At 36.5% G+C, this 20473-nt stretch overlaps 1 protein-coding gene across 3 annotated transcripts in view; it reads right to left on the bottom strand.

Moving 5' to 3' along the window:
- Nucleotides 1–49: 49 nt before the first annotated feature.
- BMP2K (BMP2 inducible kinase) overlaps nucleotides 50–20473 on the bottom strand; it is a 116109-nt gene continuing 95685 nt past the window's right edge. For all 3 annotated transcript variants that reach the window (XM_041759935.1, XM_041759937.1, XM_041759938.1), the window contains one exon: nucleotides 50–6835. In XM_041759935.1, the coding sequence (XP_041615869.1) occupies nucleotides 5403–6835 (1433 nt within the window). In that variant the 3' untranslated portion in view covers nucleotides 50–5402. The remainder of the gene's footprint in view (nucleotides 6836–20473) is intronic.

The raw sequence follows: 20473 nt of genomic DNA, 5'->3' as shown, positions 1-20473 counted from the left end.
GGGACAGAAGTGTCTTTTCCATGCATTACCACAATTACTGTGTTTGTATTATTAAAAATAGGTGCAAAAAAAAAAAAAAAAAAAAGGTGCAGATACTACTGGGTACCAGTGTCCCCTGAAATTCGGTACCCTGCTTCCTGAGTAGGTAGTGAGATAATGACCCACAACTGAAACTCCCCTTAAGGAAACATTTTCACAAGGGAGAGGTTAACAGCAGTAGGGGTCTCTTGTGAAAAGTGAAGATTCCCTCCTTAGGGGGTAGGAGCAATAGACACCAAAGCTCTAGTCCTGCTTTGTAAGTCTGGGATCAAAAAACACTATATGGAACATACATGTAATTTCAGTAGTGCCAACCATGTGAAGCAAAAGCAAACTATTTTTAAATGTACAGCATAAAATTTCAAAAGCTCATGCCTTCAATTATGAGAATAATTAACTGCATCTTGTAGATGATGCTAGAACCGGACTTCCTTAAAAAGGGATTTGCTGCTCAATAAATAGCTTTCATTGCAAGATCTGTTTTTCTCTATAAAGAACTATAACTGAATTTGAACAGTGGTACATTTCACACTTTGTACCATTCACTAAAAAGACACAAACCCCTTATTTTTCCACATAATTTTAGATGTAAGTGTAAAAAAAAAAGTTCATAGCAAGGTCAATCCTTCCGCAAGCCACCAATCTCGAGTTTGTGAAATACATAAAATAATGTGATCTTGACACCAAATTTAGTCCACCAATCCAGTAAATAGGTTTTCTCTTTAACATGCCAAAGCCTCTTTTCTGACATAATCGAGGATTACAATATTTTATTTAACCCAAATATTTTTTAAGTTCTATATGTTACCAGTTTTTAAGAAGCTTAAGTTATACACAATGCAAAAACAATGTCAAACATTCAGAAGATACTTCAAACTCAGGTTTGTGCCGTACCTTCATTATTACAATTAAAGGTAATTGTAGCGCCTGAACAAATTGTGCTATGAAGTGTTTTTGCTGCAAAAATGCTAGGTCACAATAGGTTTTCTTATGTAAATCCTACACTGTGAGCTTTGCCCTAAGAACAGAGATCTAATCCTATTCACTTTTCTATTCCCCTGGCATAATAGATCCTTAATGTCTGTAGTGTGAATAAAAGCTGAATAGAGAGGTCTACATCCAAAACATTTAAGACAAATAATGAGGAACTCCGAAGTCACTAATTGGAAAGAATATGTAATCCATTTGGGATTTATTGCATTTAAAGAAAAGCAGATTATTAAAACAGTAGGTATGATAAATACAGTAAGAAAATAATTTTAAATTTCAAACAAAACAAAGTGAATGAGGGACAGAATTCAGTCAATAAGAATAAGCAATGTAAAGGCAATGAAGTAGTAAAATCAGTTAGTGCTTAATTAGATATAGAAAGGAAAAAAAAAAAAGCAACGGGTTCTATCTCAGTTTCCCAGCTACATTTGAGGACTGAAGTTACTTTAGAAAGTATGTTTTGTAACAATTAGAAATATAATAAACATGTAAATCAGGTTTATTAAAAGTTAAAGTTATTTGCTTAGTGGTACATAAAAGGCTTCAGAAAATTCAAGTTTAACAAAAAATGGAAGTGTAATCAAAGAAAGTGCACTTAAAGCTGTTTGCCAGCAATTTAAAAAGTAGCTTACTATTACTCTACTGCTTACTATTAGATGACCTTTCAATCACAAAAAGAGAGTAGTAATAAAAACAATTCTTTCAAAAGTAGCACAATATATTTTTAAATAAAAATAACCCCAAATGATGACCCTTTGCATTTTCATCGGTCTACCTCATTCCTTTAGTGGCTTTTGTAAAACCTCCCTAGGAGTGAATGTTCTTTTAGTAATGATTGTGGTTGCAATTCCATTTAAAATTAAAGGTTCACATTAACTCCACAGTAGAGAGATGTGACATGCATGCATCTGTGTTTATATATTTAGGAAAATATAAAATTTTTCAAACATTTTTATTCTCACAGTAGATTTGTCATCTCATTCTCACAGCAGATCTGTCAGCTCAGTGTCAGACCTAAAAACAAGTAATTTTGCTAAAAGAAAAAGTTTCCTGCACATTCTACACATATTAAAACAAATGTACCAACTCCTCAGACTAGTGATAATACAAGTGTACCTTCTAGCAATGCTTATATGAAGTACCAGAACCTAAACGAAGCAGAGCAGCCAAACAGTAAGAAAACTGCTCTGCCTCATGAACAGCAGAGCAGAAGAGTGGGCTCCACCTTAACTATTTTCCACCAGCAGTATGAGGACGACAATCTATCACTGTTAAACAATAAACGGGGTATCTTATATCTACAATTCCAGGTAATGTCATAACTGGATGACACAGGCAGAGATGGGGTGGGTCTGTGGAAGAATTAGTTTCCCAATTGATACTTCTGGATAAATATTCTAGTCAGTTAAATTTTCATCTGGCCTAAAACCTTTCCACCTCCACCTAATACATATACCAAGCAACTTTTGTGTCTCAGCAGATACATTCTTCAATGACATAAAAGCTGATCTTTTTGACACTAATATTGTGCTGAAGTGATATTTAAAAAATTAAGTGACTGGTCCACTTTTACAACGATTATTCAAAATCAACAAGCATTATTAAAGCTGTTAGGACAGAAATAACTTTGGCCTCAGATTTTTGCTAGCTTCATGATTTACTTCCCTTAGTGATGTTCAAGCATGACAGGTTTAGTTAGGACTACTTTACATACAAAAGAAGCACAGAGGACACCTGATTAATAAGAGGAAAATAATTTCAACTTTCCTTCCTTAAACAAGAATTGGACGGTCCCACAACAGAACCAAATTTTAGCTGAATGCTGTGTCTCAAGTATGTGTTAGGCTCTTTTCATGTGCCTTGGGAGCTCTAGTCTCATCATTCTCCTAAGGGAATTACCCCGGAATCACTGGAGTGATCTATATCCCAATAGTGGGAGGAGATATTGGAGGATGGAAAGCACCCCTAATCCTGTACTCCTTGGGAGACGCCTTTACTTCAACACAAAGGAATCTCCCCACTTCTATCCTATTGGGTTCCCTGTCAATCCTAATGTTTCCTCCGACCTATAATCTCAAGCGAGGGAAATCACTGGGGTGGGATATAATAAACATAAGAATGGAAATATTTTAAATAAGGTCAAAATTGTTTCCTTAGAATTCAACCAACGTCATAAGCCCACAGTGTCTACATCAGTGTCTAAATCACTTAAAATTACTCAGTGCACTGAAAAGCAAGTGTAAGCAAGGCCTTGGTATCATACAGAATCTGATTATTTCATGTTTACAGCCCAAAGAGACCACACGAATTCATACACTACCCCTTTTAAATTATGAAACTCATGAGGTCTAGCAGAGACCAAGGCCAAGGACTAAAATAGCCAAAGAAGCATACTGTGTACACATGAACCAACAAATTTTCATTAAAAAAAAATTGTTTGATACAAACCTACTGTAGTTCATGAACTTACTCTTTAATCAACTCTTCACTTTTAAAAAGAATCACTTGACTCTACTCTGTAAAGTTTTGAAGAACATCTACTTGAGCATTTGCATTAGCAGTATTAATCAACCTGAGAATCAGGGGGGGGGAAAAAAAGGTGCAAACATAATATTTGCCTTTGGCACAAGGACAAGTAATTGGTACAGTCAGGGCTCTAAAAATGCAACTCTTAAGTAGTAATATAATGCTTGGTCTGCCTCTGCTACACTGTGATTCACATAGTGCTTCCCTGTTTATCCACAAATTTCTATCTGATTTAAAATATAAAAGAGAAAAGAAAGAGTAATGAATATATAGTTTAGTAACATACACTTAGAACTGCGATAACAGGCAAATAGCTCACTCCATTTGGGGCACTATGATTAAGAGATCCTAGTAAGATTACTCATACAATACACTTTAATTGGACTCAAAGTGCATTTAAAATAGAGCAATCAAGAAGAGTGCCAGTTAATAAGAGTTTCCACCCCTTTTTGTAAATAGCTTTAACAGTTATAGAAACTTCTAAATGTTGATAGAGAAGGACAGTTAATTAGAACTTAAAATAGCTAGAGACACAGGAAGCACAGATACTGTATTCACATTAATTCATACAGTAATTTCTAACTTATTAAACAATTTCTATAAAATCTCAAGTTTCTAATTAGGATTTGTGGTGTTAAAAAAAAAAAGGCAATTTGGTAGCCAAGTTCTTTTCACTGGCTGCATCAACTAGCAGAACTGAGATGCTAGTTCCTCATCATCTAATAACTTATAGCCATTTTAAGATCTTGTGTATCAGTGCAGAGGTACTTGCAGCAGGATGCATGAGTCCTGCCTCTAAGGCTTTTTGGGTTTCACTGTTCTGTGCACTTTATTCAAACTATTCCACCCTCCCAACCTAACTAGAAAGTTGTCGCTCACGACTTGGGGAATATTTGGTGAAGGTGGTAATTTAATAAAGCACATTATTAAATGCAACATGATTTTATGTTGTCTTAAAAACTCAGGGTTTCAGCTACATATTTTTTTCCTGAAGTACAATTTCTATACAACCTTTGCCCTCACTCCCCATTTTCTAACAATCTGCTTTATTAGGGACATGACAGTAAAAGTTTTGAACAAGAAGCCATTCGAAAACAATATAAACTTCCTGAAGTAGCTTTTCTCTCTTCTGTATCATTTTTTTTCTTCTACATTTTCCACAAGTCAGGTATTTTTCTGGTTTTTGTTCTGGGCTTCTGTGTAGATATTCCTTATTAATGGCACTTGTTTTAAAAAACAAAACAGTTTTAGGCACAATAGTCCATTACTTCTGGCTCTGTTCTGTCGAGAAAGGTGTTAAGGACTAAAAATCTCTGCTCTCTCTACAGATAGTAACTTTTTTCATTCTTTAGGAGAACCAGATTTTGATTTTACTGTGTGGAAATTAGAAGAGACCTTTGAAAATTCACAAATCCAACCTCTGTATGTACAAATAACCTTAGTTTTAAATGCTGGATCCTGACAGGAGCCCAGAATATGCACACACAAGTGACATTCTGCTATAAAAATAATGACACAGCTTTCCAGTCCCTTTTCAGTGGCTACACAACTGGAAAGGTGGCGCGTGCTCCCCCTGGATTTCTGTGGAGTCCGATCTGGTGGCTGAAGCTCAGGGTTAGAGCTAGCAGTTGAGCTCCCTTTTCTCCTTCATGGAAGAGACAGCAAGTCACTACTCTGTATAGATACTTCCTTTTTCTATTTGGTTTATTTAAAAATCACCTATTCTGATTGACCTGTTTGAGAGTGAATGATATAAAGAGCTATACAAATAAATTTCCTTTCAAATTCATAAAACTATTCATACTTTTTTGAAACAGGAGTTAACGCCAAGAGTCTGTCAGAAGTATCTACTGTTTAGAAGGAAATGGAGCAGCACCAAATGGGTCTAATTCAACTGACTGGGACTGTTGGGACTGATGTGAAGTGATGCTTTGCACCACAAGTTCTGTAAAGGGCACGGCACCAAAATCATCCATTTTCAACGCATCTGTACTATGGAATGAGCTGTGCAGTGAATTCGGTCTTGGTCGCCCGGGCAGGACGGGGTTGTGATCAGCACGGATGTCACTCAGGCCCTGATGTGGAGGGTGCCACGGCAGGTCGGGAGGATGGAAGGGTTTGGCACCAAAGGGGTCCAACAGACTCTCCTCGGGTTGCAGGCCATTCCCTCTATCTTTCCCATCGGTTAGTGCAACGCTAATGTTCTCCTTGGAGTCTGAGATGGTTAAAAATTCATTGCTGCTTTGAGAGTCTCGGCGGCCCACCTTTTTATGCCTACGAGCCCTTTCTGGAGTGCGGTAGGTAGGCTTCACAGTCTTCTTTGTGCTGGTTGGTGTGCCATGATGGCGCTTCCCATTACTTTTGGACAGATCCTGCTTGGTGCGCCTTTGGCGAGAAGACAGTTTCTGTAAGCTTCGCTGTTTGACTTTTTGCTGTTGACTCCCAGTTATTTCCTCAAAGGGCACAAGCCCAAAAAGGTCCTCATTGCTGTCACTTTTGCTGGTCGATGTGGCAAAGGGCTGAAATGGAGTGGAGCCAAATATATCTACACTTTTTGGACAACCTGGGGAAGTATGTGCTTCGGGCCCCACGGCACGGCAGTCCTGTACACTCACCTTCTTGCTAAAGGGGGCCTTTGTGAATACATCAAATTCCTCTTGCTCCAGACCCACGGTAGGACTGAGGCTCTGTTGACAGAAGTTCTTCTCATTCTTTCCTTGATGAGGCTGCTGAGCACGCACTGCAAAGGGGACAGCGCCAAATACATCAAACTCCTGCTTAGGAGCCTCTACGCCAACATCAGAGGGTAATCGGGTCGGGGCGAGGAGTGTGTTACTAGGATCTTGCATTGGTCCACTGCCAGATTTGTCTCTGTAGACAGGGCTCACATCACTGTACTTTACTTTGGCCTGCTCATAATCAGAATCAGAGCTATGTTTCTCTTCTTCCTCATCTTCAGAATCCATGAGGAGAGGCCTATGACCCATATTTTCTGGTTCGGTATCATCATCATTAAAATCTCCTTGTTCTCCCTGAAGAACTTCTTCATCCTCTTGTTCCTCCTCTTCACTGCTCTTAGGAGAAGGGGGATCTGATTCAAAATCACTTTCAGACTCGTCATTCCGCTTTTGCACTTGACTCTGTATTGATGAATTCTCTGAGGTTTTCTTTCCAGTCTGGTGGTCTTTAGATACTGGACTTGCTTTTCTATTCTTGATAGGGTTTACAGAAATATTTTCTTGATTCCCGGATGTATTTTCAATTTTCTTTTCTGGAGAACCTGCAAGTTCAAAGAAAAATTACTATTCCAATACATTTCAAGAACCATTTGCACAAACACAAGGTATTGCAAGTCCCTCACATAGAGGAAATAATGTCAATTCTTTGGTTATTGGGCATACCTTAGGGAATGCACCTGTCCTCAACTAGACGGTTAGATCCTTTAGCAGAGAGATTTACTTGCCTCTTGTCTCCTACACACCACCTACTCAACTTAAGCCCTCACTGACAGCTAGGTCTTATGTATAGTACCCAGAAGAGGACTCTGAATATAGTATATAAGCAAACTTTCTTCTCCTACCTTCAGAATAGATTATTTAACTAATTGCCAATTGCCCCAATCAGAATCCCACAATTACCAAATCACCTTCTGCTTCTATTTCAACTCCATTATAAAGTTTTCCCAAAGAGATCAACAAGCATAAATAAATACATTTTTTTAAGCATTCTTGTCTTATGGCTTAGGTTAACAACATGAGTGCATCCCCATAATCTGATCAAAGCCAAGAACCAGGTACTGAACCCAGATCATACCAAGGGCATCTGCCTTCCCTAGATGACACATCTTCCGTTAACTATTATATCTTCACTACCATTAAAAGCATGCTACCGTTAAAAAAAAAAAAACTTAACTACCAATATGTTCACTGTACCAAATACCATATAATTTCACTGTATGGTATATAATAAAGACTGTATTAGCTACATGAAAATATATTGCCCTCCCAATACCCTGGGTGTATTGAATTGATTTTCCAGAGGTAGGGATCAATTTGGACTGATCCAACCATATATCATCCCTTCCCTTTCTTTGACTAAGATCAGATATTTCCAAATAATTAGCTAGGGTTGGAAGTATAGTCTGTAGTCATGAAAACTAACCAACTTATGATGGAAGGACCATTATTTTCCTGTTATCAACATGGTCCCTATGGCATATGACACCTCTAAGTTCTTACCTTCTCTTTCAAAGTCAGCACTGTTGTCTTCCCACCTCCCTGACTATTCCTTCTTGGTCATACATGTAGAGACGTCTCTTTCACTGACATCTCCATATGCATGTATGTTCCCCAGGGTTCTGTCCTTGGCTTTCTCCCTCTGTATGTCCTCCCATGGTCTTAAATACTTGTATGTTAATTGCCACCATCATGACTGGATCTCTCTCATACTGACCACGAATACGTATCTTGCTAATACTTATGAATATGTATCCTACCACCAAACTCAGTAATTTCAAAAGAGATTATCTTTCCTCTTAAAATGTGCTCCTCACCAGCTCCCTCTAAATTAGTGAACAACATTTCTAAATAGTTATGCAAATCACCAGAAGTCTGGAAATCATTGTCCTTCCTCACCAAACGGTTAGTGTTTTTTCTTTTTTTAAAGATTTTATTTATTTATTCATGAGAGGCACAGAGAGAGAGGCAGAGACACAGGCAGAGGGAGAAGCAGGCTCCATGCAGGGAGCCCGATGTGAGACTCCATCCTGGACTCCGGATCACGCCCTGAGCTGAAGGCAGACGCTCAACCGCTGAGCCACCCAGGTGACCCTAAACGGTTAGTGTTTCTAAACTCTTGAATCTGTTCCCTCTCTCCCTCTATTCTTGCCTGTCTGCCCCCAGTACCATGTCCCTCAAACTGCTGCTCTGTACTGCCACCAGAATGACTTTTCTGAAACACTGATTATGTGGCTACAGCTTCAAACCATTCAGGGGCTCAGCCCAGCATAGGGTGCCCTTCTCGAACCGGATTCTGTCCTACCACATCTTTAGCCTCAGACCTGATGTCTCCCATGGGCATTCTTTATTTATAGCTCTACCTGACAGATTTACATTAAAAAAATTATTTTGAGCTATCTTATCCAACCTCTTAATGTTTGCTATCAGAAACTGAGGAACCTAATAGATTTGGGTTTCAAGGAGCACTTTGCTGTTTTAACATCTCTCTACCATTGTCACACCACCCCTTGGTAAGAACATCCTTCTAGCAGACCTGGCTATATTCCTAGACCCAGCCCATTCCAGGGCCCTGCGAAAACACCCCTTGAAAAATATCCATATTTGGGACTCCTAAGGAGTACTAAGTCCCAAACTTAGTACAAGCTTTAATTGTACTCTATGACAATTATTTGTTTGATTATGAGCTCCTAGACACAGTCCTATTTATCATTTACCTCATTTATCCTTCTTTTCTATCTTAGCATGTGGCGAATCAATTATTAGTGACTACTAAAGTCACTAATATTAGGGACTACTCTGAGCTCATAGCCATAGATGAAAATTCAATATATTCCAAACACAATAAAGAAAGTTACATTAAAAAATGAACTCTTCATATTTGGAGACTTTTAGCTCAGAATTCAGTCACTGCATTTTTTTTTTTTAATTTAACAACAACAACAAAATGTTTGTTACATTTTGTTACAAAATGTAGGGCACTTTCCTGCATGCTATATGTACTGATCATACTTTGGTGAATAAAACAGTCTCTGCCTTCAGGAGTTTACAATCAAGTGTGGGGACTGGCACTCTGAAAGTCATGGGGTGGGGGAAGGGGTACATAAACCCACTCTAGACAGTCAGCAAAGGCCTCCCTAAGGAGATGACGGTTAAGACTGAACAGTGAGAAGGAGCCAGCCATGCAGAGGACAGGCAGAAAGCTGCTCCAAAGAAAGACATTGACATATTTGAGGAAAATAGGCCGGTGTGCCTGGAGTACAGCAAGGGGAAAGAGGGTAAAGGACCACCAGCCTGTGAAGGTGCCTTTCAGGCCATGATAAGGAGTCTGGATTTTGTTCTAAATTCAGTATGTAAATAGGAAGCCATTACAAGGCTTTATTTAAAATGGGCATCACAATCAGATATATATTTGAAACATAATGGACTGCTATGTAGAAAAAAATGGGTGAAGAGAGAGAGAAACAAAAGTGAGATCAGGGAAGAGGAAATTGTAGAAATTAAAACCAGAGATTTTGGTGGCCTGGATGATGATGGTGGCAGGGTAAGTAGAAGTGAAGAATGAGAGACTGAAGAGGGCAACAGTGCCATTAACACTGACAGAAAAGAGTGAATAAAGAATGATTGGAAAATAGAGATTATCAAGAATTTGGTTTTGCACACAATGCTTGAGTTATCTGTGAGGCATCTAAGTGCAAATAGATACCTGTGGCTTGAGGGCAATGGTTAGCTTTTGACTGGAGACAAGAGATCTGGGAGTCTTCCCCACGTAGAGGTTGTGTACAAAGAGTTACAAGTCTGAAGGAAGTCACTTGGGAAGTGAGTACAAAACAGGAAAAGGGAACCCCACATGGAACCCTCAGGTATATGAGGCCAGACAATGGCCACTGGCTCTGGTCAGTCCATGCAGTTTGCTGGCAATCTTGAAGTGAGGAGTAGGGCTGAGGAGGAGGAAGAAAGAAGACGTGGAGAATTCCATCAGGTTCTACTTAAATAGAACTTTCATTCATTATTTCTCTACCAGTTCCATGAAATCAGCCAAGAGCTAAATGCTATATCCTTACAAATTTTATAATAGGCTTATCTTCAATCCTAACAGATTAAAACCAAATCAAATGCAGATTCTCAAGTCTGACTTCTCCTCCATATAGCTTACTTCTGATATTAAAAACAAAGACTACTTTTAGATTAGCTGTAAAATTTATTTTCATGAATTTTTATTCAAATCAAAAAAATTATAATAATGTAGGGGCAAAGACTTACAGTTCCTCTGCGATACAATTTAACTTATTACCTCAAGCTCCTTACCCACCCAGAGAGCCACAACGTGCACCCCTCATGCCTGCACATGGACACTTCCAGGCACATTCCAGAATGTTTTCCAAAGGTATCCTGCAGAACATTATTCCTATTACAAGAACCAAACAGCTCTGTGGTCTCAGGTACCAGAGTTTGTAAAATGCTTCACTATGTAATGTGCCTCTACCTGGAAAATGCTCATTAAAGGTGCTGCCAGTAGGGACACCTGGGTGCTCAGGGGTTGAGCCATCTGCCTTTGGCTCAGGGTGTGATCCTGGAGTTCCGGGATTGGGTCCCACACTGGGTTCCCTGCAAGGAGCCTGCTTCTCCCTCTGCCTGTGTCTCTGCCCCCCTCATGATAAATAAAATCTTTAAATAAATAAATAAATAAATAAAGTTGCTGCCAAGTCATACACAAAACAATTGGCTTAATCTTATGAAAAGCAGGACTTCCCAAGTTTGCTTCACTAAAAATACTTTTATGTACAAGTAGCACCTATTAACTTTATAAACGATTTGCTAAACACATTCTCAGAAAACACTACTTCTACAACTTCTTTGAGAAATTCCATTTCTAGGAGACCTTCTAGAAAATTTAACATAGGGCAGAATCCTTCAGTTGACTTTCCCTTTGTTCTTCTATTTTAATCTCAGTCTTCTAAGTTAACTGTTTCTTTTACCCAATTGGCCACTAGTATTTCCAAAACAGTCGACACTTCCTACTCATTGTCTGCACCGTCAGCTTTTCAAAGTTGTATTAATAGAGAGAGAGATTTCTTTGTGTTAAGTGCTATACAGATCTTTTCTTTTCTTTTTTTTTTTTTTTTTTTAGAGAGTGAGAGAGATGAGCAGGGAGGGTGAGGGGGGACAGAGGGAGAGGGAGAGAGAATCTTAAGCAGGCTCCACACCCAGCACAGAGTTCAAAGCAGGGCTCCATCTCACAGCACTGAGATCATGACCTGAGCTGAAATTAAGACTCAGATGCTTAACCAACTGAGCTCACAGGACCCCCTCTCTGTTTTTTTTAGTTGTCAGTGTGAATATAAATTTATGGGGTTTTTCATTTACCATTTTTAATGCATGTTTATAGGTATCAGTAATTATTACTTCTGACAGAAACAAGATAAAACATACATTGTATATATAGCATTTTAAGATTTAACATTTACCTATAGAACCTCTAGGTTGTTTCTAGTTTTTCAGCATTTTAAATACAACCATGATCATGCGCTTTTTCCTTGAGGGGAAAAGGAAAAAAGAAAACTCTCCTTTTTTAATATTAGTTTCACTTTATGGACTTACTGTTATTTCCTCATCATACATGATTAATACACAACTAGTAACTTAACTCAGTAACAATCTCTGACAAGATCATTGCTGAATAATCTGTACCCCTCATGCATAATATGAGGAAATATATAAATTATGTTATGAGGGATTAATATGACAGTAACAGGTTCTACTTCATAGGATTGTTATAAAGAAAGGATTTAGAAGAGTGCCCAACACTCAATAAGCATTCAATAGTAAACTATCATCATTACCTCCAGAACAAAGCCAAACTCAATTACCTCATCCACCAAATTCCAACCTTCTAGCACCTTTTCTGGACTCAGTGGTAGACAGTGGTGAGGACAAGTGCAATTTTTTTTTTTTTTTTTTAAGATTTATCTACTTGAGAGACAACATGCACAAGTGTGTGGAGGGGCAGAGGGAAAGGGAGAAATAGACTCCCTGCTAAGCAAGGAGACCAACGCTGGGGTCAATCCCAGGACCCCAGGATCATGACCTGAGCCAAAGGCAGACACTCAACCAACACAGTCACCCAGGCACCATAGAGACAAGTGTAATTCTATGAATAATTCAAGAAGCCTTCATGTCCACTTGAGAAATGGCTAGAATAGGAGTGCCTGGCTGGCTCAGTTGGAAGAACATGTGACTCTTGATAGCAGGGTTGTGAGTTCAAGCCCCATGCTGGGTGTAGAGATTATTGAAAGAATATATATATTTTTTTAAATGGCCGGAAAAAAGTAGGCACACAAATGTATATCCACCTAAAAGGTGCACAGTAGATCCTGGAAACCACATCTCTGATTTTTAAATAGCTGTAGTTGGGTGCACAGTATAAGAAATTGAAAAAGACTGCTCTCAAAAGACCCAGAACAGACACACACACAATGATCTCTATGCCATCTTTGTGGTTTCAGATTATATCCCTGAAAAGTATGGGCAACTGGGAAGTTTTTTCTGTTGGTTATAGAAAGACTGACTTTCTTTTATTGTCTCCCCTTTAATAAACTATAACAAGCAAGGATACTTATCCAAATTCCTTTCTTCTCCCATAGTCTCACAAGAGAATCCAGAGCAGCAGTGAATTGCTCTGACAGTATACTAAGAGCAATTTACATTTTAAGCACCATTACACCACAATTTAAATACAAGTGGTCCTCTCTCTCCAGCACCTCCTGCTGGGAAACATTAAATTCCAGGCTGCAAGTTACAGCAATCCTAGATAAGGCTTTACTCTCTGCAGTAAAAGTGATCTACTTAATGATCCCCTCTTCACTGTAAAACTATGGAAGAACTGGAAAGAAATGGGAATTATACAAAATTTTAAATTATTTCGATATATTCTAAGGCTTTTAGTCCTGTTCCATTGGCACAAAAGACTGGCATAAGTATTACAGGTTATAAAGTTGGTTATCAACTTTATACAATGTATACTATGTGACTTCATAGCTAAGTGCTATCATCAACTTTTATAATCTATTTCTTTGCCTAAACATATTCCTGTAATTTAAAAAAGAAAAAGAATTCAGATATTCCTACTCTATGCTCCTGGGGCCAGATTGCTTCTTCCCGTTGTTAGAATAAATATTACACATGTGATTTACTATGAAATTTAAATCAGGATTAGTTTACTACTTAATTCCCCAAAAGTACAGTCTAAATGTTTCCTTATAATTCAATATATCCTAATCCTAATAATCCCTATATTTACTGAGATTTGTATTATTAACATAAGAAATGGCTGTTTTTCAAGTGTTTGGAAGGGAAGCTATAATATTTAGAATAAGCACTAGAAACATGTATTTATAGCATAAACAAATCAAATGTCTAGAATGTGCCCAGGATCATACTTCAGTTACCTTTCTCTATTAAGTGATTTTGGCAAAACACTGTAAATTTTCATGTATTAAACTAACTTTTATTTTTGGCTCTGAGTAGGGCATTCTTCTTTCCTTAAGCTAAATACAACAGAATATTATTTTGATGGCTTCTAGTCAGGATGTTATTTCTGCATTGTGCCTTAGAACTACAAACTATAAAAATTTTAGCTTCTTGAGTAATCTTTATCTTTGGAGGTTGGTCTGATTTCTGCAAACAGCCAAAATCCAATCAGAACACAATCCTGAAAATAAAGATAGACAATGTAGATCTGGATAAATTAACAGCAATAAGGGGTTACAAAGTTTTAAATTCTCTTGTGCATGTAAATGGTCTCTTAGGGTTTAAATTCTCTTGTGTGGCATGTAAATAGTCCTTCAGGGAAATTCCAAATAAAGTGTTGATAAAGTTACCAGAAGGGGCCTGGGTGGCTCAGTCAGTTAAGCAGCTGCCTTCAGCTCAGGTCATGACCCCAAGATCCTGGTATCGTGCCCTTCATCAGGCTCCCGGTTCAGCCAAGAGTCTACTTCTCCCTACCCCTCTGCCCCTTCCCCTAGCTTGTATGCCCTTTCTCTCAAATAAACAAAATATTTAAAAAAAAAAAAAAGTTACAACAATGTGAAACTACAGTGAGTGTCAAGAGAACTAGTACATATATAAATTCTGCTGCTGAAAGTTATTCTCACTGGCTTAATATATGTCATATGTAGAATTTCAAGATAATAGTTCAGACCTAACTTAAGCAATGCTTCAGTTATTCAGTACTGCATTTACTACATATCTAAATACCACATTAACCATTTGGAAACTTTTTATATAAAAATATATGGCTTACTTCCCTTCATCAGCAAAAGATACTAAATGAAAGTTTACTCTCTTGACTTGGAATCATGCATTATTTAGTGTCTCACTTGCCTCATCTGTAACATAAGGATAGCAATACTATTTTCCTCTGAGAGTTGTAACAAGGGTTAAAGTGAGAACATACATGAAGTGCTTACAATACCACTGGTGTGCAGTACATATTCAGTAAAGGGCTATGTTAGTATTGCTGGTGTAGCACACCATCATTTCATGATTATTTTTGGAGTACCTGCCATATGCTTCCAATGATACTGAGAAAGAATCAGTGAAGATAGTAACTAATCCTGTCAAGCACACAAATGCAGTGCCAAGGGTCTTTCATACATTATCTCTTTAACTCCCACCATTAGGCTCCCAAAACATTAGGATGAAAATGCTTGTAAGGTTTGTCATATATGATCTTTCCTTTTCAAATTTATTCACTACATCTTCAAAAACGTTCCCCTTGCTCAATGTCAGACCATCGTCACAACCTTCTATGACTTCAAAGATATGAACTGTTATCATCCAGCGCTCATTACTTGGCTTTCCTTTTTCTTTTTCCATTTATTTCTTTTGGTAACCTTAATCCTATTTCATAGCTTCAACTATATTTGAAAGCCAAAAAAAAAAAAAAAGACTTTTTAGAGATGTAATCATTTTGTACATGAAGAATATAAAATAGGAAGAAGTTGAGTAACTTGCCCAAGTTTAAGGCCATACAGATCAAAGTCCTAGTGAATTCTCTGTCAATACTAGTTTAAAACTCTCATCTGTAAATTCTACAATTAAACTATCAGTAGAATATCATCACCAGCAAATATTCAACACAGCCCATCATCAACCCTCAACAAAATACAACCACAGACTTGTCTTGAATTTCTTTTGATTTCCTTTAAAGCTGTGTTTGAAAAATTAGGAAAATTAAAAAAAAAAAAACGTATTGTTTCTACTTCAGCAAATAGTATTTTGTTGTACTATATAGTAAGTATTTTGTGTTGAGTATTTTATATTCTGTAGGTTAAAATTCTGTAGGTTAAAATTCTAGAAATACTATAAGACTTCATCACCAAATGAACCAATACTCAACTCTATAAAATCCACAGAAGATAAACATCTGAAAAAGCCTGTTTCCTCATCTATAAAATAAGGATAATAATGGAACTTACCTGATAGAGCTAAACATTAAATATTATTCATTTTATTTAGTAAACCCTGAACTCTTCATCAAGATGTTATATAGCATACAAAGATGAATAAAGCATTTCCTAACTTCAAAAAGCTTATCATTCACTTTAACAGTTGTAAAACTCACCTACTAATCCTGATTCTAGTGATCTAGAAAAGAACTAACCAAGTAAAAACAACTGGGAGGCTCTGAAGAACAAGCTTAACCCACTAATGAATTTAAGAATATGAATCTGCCTAATATATATAAGAACATAAATTCGTCCATTTCATGCTTGAGTTTTCATAAGAAGAAATTTTTAGATGTTAAAATTTCAGAAGCATCATAGTCTTGCACGGTCCAAGAAAGGATTCCAAACTCAAAAGCTACATTTGTAAGGTCAGTTTTCATATTTTCATTATTTATTATAGTATTCTTTTACATACTTCTGGAAGAATGAAATCCTAGTCAATGCCACATTATTTTAATTAAATACTGCAAATAATGATGTTTTCTTGAATCACATAAATGAACCTTCTTAAACTATCAAAAAATTCAAAATATTTAGAAAATGTCAAAAAAGAATGTGGGGAGAAGGGCATGTTTGCATCATGCTCCTCTAATCAGGTTTCCAACTTTTAGACGACAGGTCTTTTAGTTATAAAACAGGTGGTACATTTTTAATCATATAAGAAGCTTCCAGTTTCAAAGAAATTTTATTTTGATGTTCTTTTCTAGCTATCAGATTATAGAGGATGAATGGCTTGAAACTGCTATTATAATTACATGCCTTCTGTTGTCTCATCATTTAGGGTACAAGGCAGGGGCTCTAAGACTTTAAAACTCACTTTGAATGGGTAGCATCCTGCCTGCCATCATTTCCCACCAACGTGCCATGCCAGGCCCAAGGATTAGTGGATTAGAAGGCTTTATCAAAATCTGTACTGTTTCTCCGAAGACAGGCCAAGTGACAAGGTCTGAGTATAAAAAGAATCATGCTAGTTGTGAACTAATATTTCTCAGCCATATTAAAAATGCTGTAAAACTGTCATTTCTATTATATAGATTTTTATTTGAAACAGGCCACTTAACATTTTTATTTGTTTTGCTACTATTTACAAAAGAGAGTGTAGAAGTAGACAGAGCTAGATTCCTACTTTTATTTTATTTTTTTTTTATTTATGATAGGCACACAGTGAGAGAGAGAGAGAGGCAGAGACATAGGCAGAGGGAGAAGCAGGCTCCATGCACCAGGAGCCTGATGTGGGATTCGATCCCGAGTCTCCAGGATCGCGCCCTGGGCCAAAGGCAGGCGCCAAACCGCTGCGCCACCCAGGGATCCCAGATTCCTACTTTTAAACTACCTAACCTTAAGTAAGTCATTGATGCTCCCTGAGCTTGTTTCCACTGTATGTATGAAATAGACTTCAATAAATGGTAACCAGTATTGGTTGACATCTTGGAATAGTAAAATTCTTGATTTTCAAGAATTTATATACTGGAATCTAAAAATATAAGCAATACATTCATCATCGCTTATAAAATGACCCAGCATTTGAACTGACAATCTGTAATAGTTTGTGTTACATAAATACTGGCTATATATAGTATGACTGTTCCCAACTCTAAACTCAATTTAACCTCCTATTAGATGAGAACCATGAGGTGGATCTGGGATTTGGAAGAGTAAGTTCACCAAACCTAATTAAAAATGAAATGTAATATATGAAATCTACTTCAGTGACCTAACTAATATAGCCTATATGTCAACAAAATTCTTCAAATACTGTTTTAGAAGTTGTGTTTTTTAAAATTAAGAAGTTCATACTTTGATTCACAGAGCCACACATCCTGTTGGTATACAAACTAACTGTAAAATAATGTCTTGGGGAGAAGGAAAGGTGTGTAGGTTTGATGGGAAATGAATAGCATGCTTTTTAATGATTTTTATGTGTGTACTACAGTGAATACTGGTAGTTAATGGTGTAATAAAAATATATAACAGTATTAAAACAGTTCTTGGTAGTGAAAAGCTTCATAAACAGATTCTACACGTTATTTAAAGGTATCAGTAGTTAAAAGAATACTAGATTATTACTGGAATTTTGTACTACTACTAGCTAGACAGCAGCTACAACTTATTTTAACACAAAGATTTTGAAATTTATTAAGTAGTAAAAATATTATTTAATAACATTACCAACAACATCCATAACAGCAACAACACATAATGTTGTGCTTTGTGTAACACTGTTTTCTTTAATTCTTTCGATAATCTTATCCAGTAGCTAATATTATCCCTAGTTTAAGATAAATCCTCCAAGAAATTTGGCAACACCAAATATCACATGGCTTATCTGTGATAGAACTAAAATTTATACCAAGGACTTTATTCTATATTATTCTACATTATATTATTAATATATTATATTATTCTACAATATATTCTATATTATTAGAATTATGATATACCACTCTAAGAGTTTGGCAACCTGACATAAAAGGGAAATATAATTCCATGATAATTAAAATATCAACCAATGGAGTAAAATATTACCCTTATATACAGCACCAAACATATTCTTGATATAATTATTTGATTTCTGCATAAATGGATATTTATAAAATTTAATTTGGCCCATAAAGATATGTTTAAAAATAAGAAAAGAAAAAGCTAGATTTGAATCATTTGAGACATGGTCTATCAAAATGTTATCTCACCTATGCTTCCAAAAAGTCTGAAAAAGTAGTAGCATAAGCCTAAGGCATAAATAAATCAGAAAGATGCATCTATGTGAACAAACTAAGGTAGGTCAGCTGACTCTTATCAGATATGGAGTACATGAAGCTATTAAAGAAATGGGGGGTAGGTATTTTGGACACTAAATAATAAAGGATATGGGGCCTAGAGCTAGGGGCACACGGAATAGTCCTCTAGTTGAAGCCTTTTTGTTTTGTTTTGTTTTTTTAAGCTGGAATACAGTAAAACAATGCCTCAAAACTTCACAGGAAAAATTATGTCCAACGTAAAATTATTTACGCAGGCAAATTATCAGTCAAGTGTAAGTTAGGAAAAAAAGATATTTTTAGGCAGCGAACTTTAAAACTTTTCCTCCCACACATGCTTTCTCAAGAAACTAGTCGAGGAATTGCCCTAACAAACGAAGAAAGAAGAGAGAGGAGATCCAGGAATTCCCACAAGAATGGTGGAGAAAGCAAATACTAGGATGATAAGCATGCGGTAGTTACAGAAAGAAGCCAATGTAGATTACAGAACTCCATGAGAGATGTAACCAATGGCGGCCCCCTTACTATGGGAGGAAATTAATCCTTCTAAATGGAGATGAATCAATGACAGATTACATTAAAAAAATAATAAAGGAACAAAAACATATTCATTTTTATAAACATAATTAACTCTAGGAAGAACAAAAACTTATAGAACAAAGAAAATGTAATCATGGTATACGAGAACACAATGGTGACAAATATTTACTTATCAAAAAATGTACACACTGAACACTTGACAACAACTGTGCCAAAGCTGAGGAAAAATGAAGCAAAAAATAATCCATTACAATTTCAAACTTAAGATGAAAAGTTCTCACAGAAATTTTCTTTTAAAATAAAAAGATCACAATTCCTAATAAAATCAATGTAAGGAACACTGGATTTAGGACAATGGGACTTCCTCTTAAATGTACTTCCCTAGTGGAGTTAAAACTTGCTAAATTCTTACAGCTTTCTGCCTCATGACTGAATTCACTTTATTCTCAAGTAGCATTCTCTATCTGGTTTACTGAAAATTACGTTCGGTAATTGTCAACTTTCACATTAAAGTAAGATTGTTTATCACATGTATCTATCCTCTATATTGTGTATACACACACACACACACACACACACACACCCATCTACACACACTCCTTGCCCTACAAATCCTCCAGAAGCTCACAATAGCTGCTAGGGTGAAGTGTATTCTCACTGAATAGAACTGTTTTTCTTTTTCAAATTTCTCCCTAAAGCTTACAGAAGAAGGCAATTTTTGTTTTAGTAGGTTAGATTATTTTACTATTGGAGGAAAAATAAATGACCCCCAAATACTTTATTTTTACTGAAAAAATTATATAAACATACATCTAAGCTTGATAATGAATAGGTCAGTGGCAACATGTTATTTTTAGTTTTAATTTAATTATGTATTTAGACCTAATAAATACAAATTAACAGTGCTAATAGCCAAGTGACCACTTTTTCTTCTCTTTCTAGATGCACATCTCACCAATGACTGGCCATTCCCTCCCTTATTCCATTTTGTGAACTCAACTGTTCATAACCAAACCATTCCAATGTTCATAGTTACACTAAATTTAAAGAGATTGTTTTTTTGGAGTCAAGATCATTTTTTAAGGTCACTTTCTTAATACTTAGAGGAGTATGAATTTTTAGGAATAGTCAGAATTTTTTCATTCATCCAGTGAATATTACACCAAATACCAGTTGGCTACTGGACAAAATTCAAAGGCAGACAATTCATTTTTACCACTCCTGATAAGCTTAAAATTTAACAGAAATTAAGCCCACAATGAAAAGAAAAACAAAATAAGAAATGACAGCAATCAAGCTGGAATCTGTGAGCATATTTCTAAAAATCCTGGGCCAACCCCAAAATAAGGGTGCCCAGGGAAATGGCAAATCATTGAGG

The sequence above is a fragment of the Vulpes lagopus genome, chromosome 6 (genome assembly GCF_018345385.1).
Source record: "Vulpes lagopus strain Blue_001 chromosome 6, ASM1834538v1, whole genome shotgun sequence".
Classification (NCBI taxonomy): Eukaryota; Metazoa; Chordata; class Mammalia; order Carnivora; family Canidae; genus Vulpes; species Vulpes lagopus.
The sequence above is the reverse complement of the archived record's forward strand: the minus strand, read 5'-3'. Positions and strand labels throughout refer to the sequence as shown.